This window comes from Helobdella robusta (genome assembly GCF_000326865.2).
Source record: "Helobdella robusta unplaced genomic scaffold HELROscaffold_15, whole genome shotgun sequence".
NCBI classification, from domain to species: Eukaryota; Metazoa; Annelida; class Clitellata; order Rhynchobdellida; family Glossiphoniidae; genus Helobdella; species Helobdella robusta.
The window spans coordinates 3,869,156-3,880,628 of record NW_008703839.1 but is presented as its reverse complement, the minus strand read 5'-3'; the positions used below and the strand labels follow the sequence as shown (position 1 = coordinate 3,880,628).

Here is an 11,473-nt window from a genome sequence, read left to right as displayed (position 1 = left end):
TTAACTTTTTTTGCAGAAAAATGTATTTCGTGAAGTCTTACCGTTGAAAGTCTATGTATGCCTTAACTTTAACAAAATTGTCTTTAATTATATCAATTAGTTTTCTGATCTCTTATATACTCGAGACCGCAGTTTCAAACTACACTACAAAAAAGCCAGTAGAGTAATGAGAAACTACTCGACTAAACACGGTTGTAACGCTAAGTGCACAGAACAATCGATCAGTTATTATTGATCTGGAATTTTTGATCAACGAAATTCAATATCGTCTAATCAAACGCTCGATATATAATTCCGAATATAAAAGTAATTTACGGGTTATATTTGCGTTTGGCTCCGACGTTTTAAAGTCCAGTACAAACTTTTGATCCAGCGTATGGCGCTGATTTCCAGCTTAACCAACGACATTTGTAATAATAAGCTCAGCTCTTTATTTTGTAAACAGATTAAATGTTGATTTAAGTTGCAAATCTCGAACAACCAATCCTTGCTATCTTTAGCTAGAAAAAGATACTGTGGTAAGATGAGAAAAGTTTTTTGTACTGTGGGGACTACAAGATTTGATCAACTTGTTAATACTGTTTTGCACATTGACACTTTAAAGGTTCGTAATCATTTCTTCTCTACATCTACAACTTTCTTGTTTGAGTTTTTCTGTTTTTCAGTTTTCACTCTTGTAATTGTAGTTATTTATAATTATTTATTTTATTACTGTTTGTGTTTATTAGTCTAGAAAATTTAAAAAACAGTGAAAGCTTTCAAATCTTGATGTTTGTATGATATATTAAAAGTAGGCATTAAAGAAACTCGGCTACACACAATTAGATGTGCAAATTGGTTCCTACCAAGGTGGTGATGGAGACAGTCTCCCAAACATTAATCATCTTGACAGGTTTGCAGTTGAGTGCTTCAGATATAAAGATTCAATCGCCGAATACATAAGAGATGCAAGTCTGGTTATAAGTCACGCTGGTAAGAAATACTTGGCATTAGTTATAATTACATATAATTTTAAAATTTTGTTAAATTTTCAGCTGGTTGATTTGTTTTGTAACATTAAGTTATTGTGAACAGTATTTCCATTTGAGATTTTATTCATAACAATATTCAATTTTATTTTATTTAAATATGTGTTATATTGTTTTTGAAAAAATTTTTATTTGAGGCGCTGGAAGTTGTCTGGAAGTCTTGGACAACCATCGACCACTGATTGTGGTCATCAATGAAGATCTTATGGACAACCATCAAATTGAGTTGGCACAGCAGCTGCAAGATGATGGACATGTCTTCATGTGCATGTGCAGGTTGCCTGTTTAAAATATTCTGCTTGAGAGTTTTTTGTCAACGATTCATTAATCATTGACTTGTAATTTTTTTTATAATTTTGAATGACCATTTAAAAAGTTGCACAATCAAAAAACTTTTCAAAATTTACTTAATTTGAAATGTACATTGTGAAACTGATTGACCACTAGTAAAATATACTTTAAATGTTTTTAAATGATATGGTTTGTGAAAGACAAAAAAGTTAAAATGTTATTATAAAAGTTATTTTGCTGAATATTTGGAAGAACATTGGTTGAAACACTGACTCAGAAGAATATAAATGACTTGAAAGAATTCCGTGAAGGAGATCCAAACTTGTTTGTGTCTTTTCTAAACAAAACCATCAGGACAACATGAATCAATGCAGCTGTTTATTAATAATGTTATTTTTTTTTATTTATTCATTTGTTTGTTAATTAATTTTTTTAAACATAAAGATAATCTTTCTTTAAAAGTTTAGTTTTTATAATAATGAATAATAATAATATTAATTAAAACACTTTGTAATATAACAAATAATTTTATTTCGAACACCACTAATATAAAACATAATTTATGACGACAATCATTTGAAAATGTTCACAGTTCAAAACGCGGAGCGACCCTCCAATTTAAGATAAATTCATTTTTACAAGTCTTCATGCAGTATAAAAATAATTTCAAACGGCAAAAAATAATGTAAGCTGATGCAAGATTCACGAAAAATAATATTAAAATGAAATTGTACGACAAAATGACACATGTGACTAACTGGTCAACGAAAAGCGTGAACTGAGTAATCGTGAAACATTTTTAAATGTGGAATATTTGAACATTTGTATAAATGTCTATTGAAAATAATAGCACGCAACGTGTTTTACGTACTGTTAATACGTTCATATTTACGATAATCAATGCTAGCTTGATGAGGAATATTGTGGAAAGATGTTTTTAAGGATTCCATAAGAGACAGATGTTCGGAGAAATAAATGTTAATACTTATTACATAATATTTGATTATGTCCGCCAGTTAATTTTAATGAAAAATATCTAACAAACGTTACTCGTATCTAAAAAAAAGCGAACGCATAATGCTAATATAAAAATAATTTAGTTGAATTCAAAAGTAACCAATTGTTCATTTTACGAAAACGTTTTAAGCAATTACAAAAAGATATAGCTTGTGGACTTAAAAAACTAACTAAAAGGATACGCCAAAAGCAACGTATCTCTTTAAAAAACATAAAAATAGAAACTTGATTGTAGAACAACTCATAAAACGTTAACAAAATGTAGTAGAATATATAAACCATGTGGGGCAAAATTGTTTGGAGGTCATTAACAAACTAATAATTTAGAACAAATAATGGAAACTGATATTAAGAAAGACATCATTCGTCTTATAACCATTCCTAACAACCTTTTATACTTCCATCTATGGTGTTAATTTTAAAACACCGAACAAACAGATTTTATACTAATTAAAATACTTAAGAAAAATAGCAATATAAGTATAAAAGGTGAATAAGGTAGATTGTTTTGGTCCTGTTCTAGTATACTGAGATGATGAAGATGTGAGTAGCTGATAAAAAAATACTAAAAAGGTCCATTGTTCATTGTATTGCTCACGTGAACGGTGAGTGATATGATGATGGAAAGATTTGCGAAACAAAATGATGATGATGTTGAAAAATATGTAACGCCAGTGATGATGACGACGATACGTCTGATGATCACAAACAAAAAAAACATAATAATGTAAATAAAAATAATAAACAACTTTTTTGCTTCTGGCAATGTAAAAATTTGAGAAAAAACATTTAAAATGTTAAAAATAGTGTTTAAACCTCTTGATTAACAAAAAGGCAAATAATGAACGAAAAAAATATTATGACGAAATGAATGTGACGTTTGATCACAAAAACGGACAATAACGTTAACAACAGGACGACATTAATAAATATAGCATTCACGATGCTGACATAGGATCTGAACAACATAAAATGACAATATCAAATGATAAATAATGAATAGAAATATGCATAAAAGTTGAAAAATAAAATCTTCATCTGCATTTTACAGATTACAAATATATATTACAAAAACATATGAAAGTGTGTGTATGCCTTTGTTATGTACTCCATGAAACACATGTATAGTACAACAACGTCCAGGTTTCGTTATAGTACTGTCAATAACATTAAAATTTGACTTGAATTGATTAGAACTCCAATGACTACAAGGACACGACAAATGATTATTTGTTGAATTATAAAATACTGTTTTGAGTTTTTTTTGCAATTCCGCTGTATGCTGTTGAGAGTCGAGTTGCTTCTTGCGATATTAAGAAAGATCACTTCCATGTGTTCTTCTTTCATCTATTTAATCTGGAAAATTATCAAAAATAAAATAAATAGAGACAGGCAACCTTTTGAGAAATGTAAGCAGCTATAAAAACGGCGAAGATGAGTGTTCAAATCTCAACTGATTAGTTAGTTATTAGACAAATAAAAAAAAGAACAAAATTAGATGAGCAGAAATGCAGGAGACATGGAGACAGCAGACTAACTGAGATGCAGATGAGGATGACGAATCTCCGGACTGAATGACTGGTGGATGAGGAAGAGAAGGTGGAAGAGATCTTTTGCAACTTGCGCTAGTTGTGGCAGTGGTGCATGGTGTTGCAGCAGCAGCAGATGTCGAGGCGACGGTGTCGGCAGTTTGTTGGTCGCTGTGGTTTGTGCTGCTAATGTGGCTGCAAATGTTGGAGTCTATTTCCCGGTGGACATGATTTTCTTCTGAAAAAATAATTTACACAAAGTCATCAAAAAATCCAATTCCATTTTATGGAATATAATTCGACTATTTAACGCATTAACCGAAATTAAATATTTAAAAGAATGATAATCTACCAGGTTGCTTGGAATCGTTGATGTCGACATCAGCTGGCTCACTGTATATATGTTCTTGAACATTCCATGGCGAGTCATCGTCATTTCCATAAGCTCGGTCACTTTCAAATTCATCAGCATCTTCATCGTCGTCGTCACTTGAAGTGAAGTCCTGGTAAAAATGTCCGTCAACAACTGACAAATCACTATCTTCTGATTCTGCAAGGTTCAATTGTTGTTGTTGTTGTTGATGATGATGATGACGATGACCACGATGACGATGTTGCTGCTGCTGCTGCGGAGGAGGAGGAGGAAGAGGAGGAGATTGTGGCTGACGATGACGACGACGTTGAAGTTGACTGTCGTCATGAACATCAACTACATCTAAATGATGAGAAAAAATTAAAACATTACTATAAGCTATGGAACAACCGCTGTCACCTGTACATGTATATATGAGTGAAAACGTCGAGATATGAGTAGAATCATAAAAAGAGCACCAATTAAAATATACGCTAATTATAAAGAAAATTGCAAAATGGCTAAACGTAGAACATTCTACTTTGAAAGAAACTACCGCTTATTTGAAAATAAACTATTAAAAATTGAACAAGATGAACAAAAATCCACCCACGTTTCAGGTATCCATCTTCCTTATCTAGCTGCTGATGCGAAACACATTCCTCATTATCGCCATCAGCGTCTGCATGCGTCGTCAACTCATCACCGTCCCTCTTGCGGTTCAATTCGTCGCTGCTGTGCGGCTTCTCCTGCCCACCACGCTTCTTCTTACCACCATGTCGACGACGACGACGACGATGATGACGACGACGATGGTGATGTTGCAATGACGACGACGACGATGACGACGGTGAATGATTGCAGTCATCCAGCACGCTGGGATCATTGTAGGATGTGCCTGAACGCTATCAAGACATCACAACAACCAGCATTACTGGTTCTCATCACCATTCAAGAAACAATTATTAACTGACGATAACCTCCGATGAACAAGAACATCATTAAAAAATAATACACATACTAAAAACGTGGAAACGAATGTAAAGAAATAGCATTGAAACAACAGCAAGAACAAGAGTCTCACTGATTTATAGCACTTCCTAGCAAACGTTTGAACATCATCAGCTCCTGTCAGACCAATGAACTTGTACCAAGCATAATTTAACTGGCGTTGAGTCTGCGTTGTTATGTATTCGATACATCTTTAATTAAGTAATTAATTTATCTATTTTATTTATTATTTATTTATTTATTAAACTCCAACCATCCAACCATCCAACCAATCAAACACCAACTAATCAAACATCAACCAACCAAACATTGATTGACCAACCAACCAACCAAACAACCAAACAACCAACCAAACAACCAACCAAACAACCAACCAAACGATTATTGATTGAACAAATATATACAAACAAACCTCAGCACTGAACACTAGGAAAGCAACAATGATGAATGAGGACTGCAGCAAGAGGAGCGTTACGAACATGTACCTGTCACCACGGTGTGTATAAATAAATATGCATCTCAAACGAACAATGTCAGTCAGCTAAGAACTTTTTATGAATGTTTAACTACAAATTTCAACTTTTGGATGATTGGGTAAATGTAAAGTTTGTTGCTGTTGTTGTTAAACGAATATTATAAAAGTTTAATAAGAAAAAAAACAACAAATTAAAAAAAAGACATAAAAATTTAGCAATAGATTTGAAATAACAAATTGTGACTGACAAAAAAAAGAAGAAGCATGACAAACAAAGATTAGAACCTGTAGGCTGGAATGCGGGAAATGTTAACAGAAAGGATGAAGAAGGTGCTTGTGAAGGTCATTAAGATGAGCAGGATGCCGTTTGCTTGCAGGCTGTATCTGTGTATGCGTGTGTGTATGTGTCCGTGTATGTATATGTACCTGTGTGTATTTATCTGCTGTATCTGTGTATGCGTGTGTGTATGTATCTGTGTACGTATATGTATCTGTGAGTATATATCTTTGCGTGTGTGTTGTGTGCATATATGTGTGTGTGTGTGTCTATAAAAACAAACTTTTATAACTTCACATTCTACAAACACAAATCAAGTCATTTTATTAATACTAACATTATTAAATAAATTTACCCAAAAAATCGAACAAACGAACGAACGAACAAACAAACAAACAAATAAACAAACATATTAATAAAAGCAAAAATGAATGCAAGGAGTAGAATAAAAATGGTCATCTCACTTGAAGTAGTTAATGTCGACGTCAGCATGCCTCAGCGTTCCTCTCCAGAGGTGGTATACTGACTTCAACAACAATGCCAACGTGGACTGAGTGTGTGAGTGTGCGTTTTTGTACGTGTGCTCGCGCGTGTGTGTGCGTGTGTGAGTACGTGTGTGTGTGGGGTGTGTGTTTGCAAATACTCATTAAAGTTTCTAATCTGGACGAATTAACGATAGTTTTAACCGGTCAAAAAAAAGACCAAACCGTTTTTCGCTTAACATCCAAACCTGATAATGGAAATTTGAGATCTATCTTAATTTGAAATGACAAAAAAGTAGCAAGATCATTTCAGTAGAGATTCATCATTTTAATGTCACGTAAAGAGGTTTTATTAGATTATGAAATACAAAAAATCAAACAAAAGAAACAAAACAAAAGACAAAATCAACGATGCTGCTCGTGTTGCTAATAAACGTACCATGAAATATAAACAAGTCGCCATCATTTAAACTAACCAAAAGGCAGAGTGCCGCGGGTGTGATAATGCTTTGTATCAAAAAGTTCTTTGGCAACCAGCAACTAGTGATGGAAGAACAAGTTATATAAATTTATAACAGCGCTGAATTTGTGTGTGCATGTAATTATGTATGTCTGTTTGTGTATGTGTGTGTGTGCGTGCGTGCAGTGAGTGCAATCTGTGCGAAGGTGTGTATGTATGAGTTGTATGTGTAGGTTTGTATATGTATATTGTATATACTCGCGTATGTATGTATGTAAGTGTGTGTGTGTGTGTGTGTGTATGAGTGTGGGTGTGTGTGTGTGTGTGTGTGTGTGTGTGCAATTGCAAGCAAACATAATTAAAATATGAAAAATATGAAATACTATTAAACCTATTGGAAGCACAAGATTCAACATTAGCAATAGGACAAGAAACAATCAGTCATATGAACATGCATGTGAACATACAATCATACGAACACACATATGAACATACAATCATATGAACATACATATAAACATACAATCATACGAACACACATATGAACATACAATCATATGAACATACATATGAACATACAATCATATGAACATACATATGAACATACAATCATATGAACATACATATGAACATACATATGAACATACATATGAACATATAATCATACGAACATACATATGAACATACAATCATACGAACATACATATGAACATACAATCATATGAACATACAATCATACAAACATACATATGAACAAACAATCATACAAACATACATATGAACAAACAATCATATGAACATGCAACGGTTGCTAACAAGTCATCATGGAAATAATAATCGGAATAAAATCCAACGGAGAATCCCACAATGATGAAGGGAATGGCTGTATTTTAAAAATTTAAAATTCAACATTGAAAAACACATTATAAAATTTTCACTAAAAAATGAATGTTACATTGCAAACTCTGGCGTCTGCTTTTATAAAATTGTTGTAGAGTTTTGCTTATTTATCTCCATTGTGAGTGATGTTGGATCATCAAAGGCTAGGCCCACCGCTTATAACTGTGGTTGCGTAAGGAAGGGCGTCCTGCGTAAAAACTAGCCAAAAAATAATACTTATGATGACGGAAATAACAATGGCCCTCAGTATCCGGCAGAATAGGGTGCGAAGAATCTCCGGAGACCCAGTCCATGGGGTTGTGGTGCAAGGCCCTGTGGATGGTCTGGCTACTGGCACCCCACTCTATAGTGTGGCGGTGCAAGGCACTATAGATGGAAGGACTACTTGTAGACCAAGGGATTGGAGGTTTGGTACCTGGAATGTAGGCACGTTGACAGGAAAAAGTTTGGAAGTGGTGGAGGAGCTGCAGAGGAGAATGGTTGACGTGGCTGCATTACAGGAGATCAGATGGAAGGGTGAGAGTACAAAGTTTGTGGGGGCTAAAGGTGGAAGATATAAGTTGTGGTGGAAGGGGGATGATAGTACGGGAGGAGTTGGTGTGATGGTAAGAGAAGAGTTGGTGGAGAAGGTGTTGGAAGTGAGGCGGAGAAGCAATGGTGTAATTGTGGTGGTGATGGTGTTTGGAAAAGTAATAGTGAGGGCGATATCAGGATATGCTCCGCAACAAAGTAGGAAGGAAGAGGAGAAGGATAGGTTTTATGATGATGTTTCTGACGAGATTGGGCAAGCGGGGTTGGATGAGTTTGTGGTGTTGTTGGGTGATTTGAATGGTCATGTGGGGGCGGATGCAGACGGATATGAAGGTGTACATGGGGAATGGGGATATGGTATACGGAATGAGGAAGGGCGTAGAGTGTTGGAGTTGGCGGATGCACATAGTATGGTGGTGGGAAATACCTGGTTTACAAGGGAACCAGCGCGATTGATTACATATAGGTCAGGGGAGCATAGGTCGATGATAGACTATATATTGGTAAGGGCCAAACATAGGAAGTATGTGAAGAATGTGAAGGCGATACCTGGTATGCTGCAGCATAGTATGGTTGTGATGGATGTGACATCAAAAGAAATGGGAAGGAGGAAAAAGGATAAGTTTGTGGCAAAGAGAAAGACATGGAAGTTGCAGGATGCAGAGGTGAGGAAGGCATTTGAAGTGAAGGTGTTGAAAATTGGGAGAGTGGTAAGGATGGAGATGTTTGGGAGAGATATAGGACTGTGTGTTGGCTACGGCAGATAAAGTATGTGGATGGACGAAAGGAAAGTGTAGGCATGGTGAGACGTGGTGGTGGGACGAAGATATAAGAAGGGTTTTGGAGGTCAAGAAGGAGAGGTTTAGGGTATGGAGAAGGGACATGACGGAGGAAGCGGAGTTTGAGTATAAGAAGGCTAAAAAGGTTGCAAAACAGGCAGTGGCAACTGCAATGACGAAAGCATCAGATAGGTTAATGAAGGAAATGGAATTTGATGTGAGTTCGAGGAAAATGTTCAAAGTAGCAAAGCAGTCAATGAGGGATAGGAAAGATGTTATAGGGAATGGATGTGTTTGGGATGGATCTGGCAAGTTGTGCATAGATGAGGAGGAAAAAGCTCAGGTGTGGAAAGCTCATATGGAAAGGTTGATGAATGAAGAGAATGAGTGGGATGGAGATGTGGAATCCGCGGTCACACACGGACCTATAGAGAAGGTGACGATGGAAGAAGTAGAGAAAGTAGTTAGAGAAATGAAACTAGGTAAGGCGACAGGGGTTTCGGAAGTGGCGGCAGAACATATAAAAGCGAGTGGGGTGATAGGAGTTGAAGTTATGATGAGAATTGCTAACAGTATGTTTGATGATGAAGGTATACCTGAGGATTGGCGACACAGTGTGTTGGTGCCGTTGTATAAGGGCAAAGGAGATGTGAGAGATTGTGGGTCATATAGGGGTGTGAAATTGCTAGAGCACGGAATGAAGGTAGTGGAGAGGGTGCTTGAGAGGAGGTTGAGAAATATGGTTACAGTTAATGAAATGCAGTGTGGGTTTATGCCTGGTAGGGGAACGGTGGATGCGTTGTTCATGGTGAGAATGTTGCAGGAGTATTATAGAAAGAAGAAACGAAGATTTTACATGTGCTTTGTGGATCTAGAAAAGGCTTTTGATCGAGTACCGAGGAAGGTCATTGAATGGGCGTTGAGGAAGAAAGGAGTGAATGAGAGACATGTTAAAGCTGTGATGCAGCTGTATGAAGGGGCAAAGACAAAGGTGAGGGTTGGAAGGGGGATGTCGGACGCTTTTAGTGTTAAGGTAGGAGTGCATCGAGGATCAGTGTTATAACCGTTTCTGTTTGCAATTGTGATGGATGTTGTGTGTGGAAACATAATGGAGGGGTTGTTATTTGAGATTTTGTATGCAGATGATTTAGTCTTGATGGCTGATAGCATGGAAGAATTGCAGTTAAAATTTGACAGATGGAAAAGTGTTATTGAAAAGAAAGGGTTAAAAGTTAATATTGGTAAGACGAAGGTAATGGTGAGTGGGGAAGGTGGGGAGCGAGTGATAAGTAAAATAGACCCCTCAATTTATTGAAATTTTATTTTTTTAATTTAACTAACCAACTGACCAACCAACCAACCATCCAACCAACCATCCAACCGACCAATCATTCATCAACCAATGAAGTGAGGGATCACCTCCTCAAACCACAAAACAAGCAACAAGTGGTGAGACTAACTGCATGCTAGTATGCAATAGAACTGCATGGATCCGTGGTTGACATCCCTCACATCCGTCATACGCCTGTACAAGTGGTACACCTTTTGGTATGGAGTTATCATCATCAGCATCATCTTCATCATCATCATCAATCATCATCATCATCATCATCATCAGCATCGTCATCATCATATCATCATCATCGTCATCAGTGTTATATCACCATTATCATCATCATTATTATCATCGTTAATACGGTACTATCAATATTCTTAACATTATAATAGTACAACAATTGAAAATTTCTACCAGTATAACATATTTACCAGCTGAAATAAACTTAAAATTCAAAATTTTCTAATGAGAATGTCATCAGTTGTTATAAGTAATATTGATGCAATGTATAGAAGCAATGTGGCAGAAGGAAAGGCTGATGATTCGTTGATACGACAAGAAGATGTGGAAGACGAGATGAACGAGACGAACCTTGAAGAACATCCAGATGTGATGGAGCAGCATGAAGAGATGCAGAAACACGGAGGACAACCTGCATAGTGCCTGTTAAGTTGTTGTTGTTGCTGGTGTTGTTGTTAATGTTCTGTCTAATTGTTTTTATTGTTGTTGTTAATGTTTTGTTAAGATGTTGTTGGTGGTGTTGTTGTTAATGTTCTGTAAAGTTGCAGTTGCTGATGTTAAGTTGTTGTTATTGCTGGTATTGTTGTTGTTATTACTGGTATTATTGTTAATGTTCTGTTATGTTGTTGTTGGTGTTGTTGTTATTGCTGCTACTGTTAATGCTGGCGTGAATGAAATATTGCTTTGATTGCTGTTATTGTTTTTGTCATTACTAACTGTAATTGTTACAATATTGCGACAATTTATTATTATTATTATGCACTA

The 11,473-nt window shown here is 35.8% G+C and overlaps 3 protein-coding genes across 3 annotated transcripts; 2 read left to right on the top strand and 1 right to left on the bottom strand.

The window, feature by feature from the left end:
- Positions 1 to 523: 523 nt before the first annotated feature.
- On the top strand, positions 524 to 1,683 carry HELRODRAFT_75054 (hypothetical protein; the record flags this gene model as incomplete). The annotated part of the gene is made up of 4 exons (XM_009015339.1): positions 524 to 604; positions 795 to 972; positions 1,166 to 1,304; positions 1,572 to 1,683. The coding sequence occupies 4 exons, from the start codon at positions 524 to 526 to the stop codon at positions 1,681 to 1,683; spliced, it is 510 nt and encodes a 169-aa protein (XP_009013587.1).
- A 1,987-nt stretch (positions 1,684 to 3,670) lies between these two features.
- On the bottom strand, positions 3,671 to 6,050 carry HELRODRAFT_190792 (hypothetical protein; the record flags this gene model as incomplete). The annotated part of the gene is made up of 7 exons (XM_009015338.1): positions 3,671 to 3,687; positions 3,871 to 4,103; positions 4,218 to 4,580; positions 4,831 to 4,984; positions 5,302 to 5,394; positions 5,641 to 5,713; positions 5,989 to 6,050. Coding segments are annotated over 7 exons (993 nt in total), but the record flags the coding sequence as incomplete, so codon positions are not given.
- A 2,008-nt stretch (positions 6,051 to 8,058) lies between these two features.
- On the top strand, positions 8,059 to 11,128 carry HELRODRAFT_169543 (hypothetical protein; the record flags this gene model as incomplete). The annotated part of the gene is made up of 2 exons (XM_009015337.1): positions 8,059 to 8,975; positions 10,981 to 11,128. The coding sequence occupies 2 exons, from the start codon at positions 8,059 to 8,061 to the stop codon at positions 11,126 to 11,128; spliced, it is 1,065 nt and encodes a 354-aa protein (XP_009013585.1).
- Positions 11,129 to 11,473: the final 345 nt, after the last annotated feature.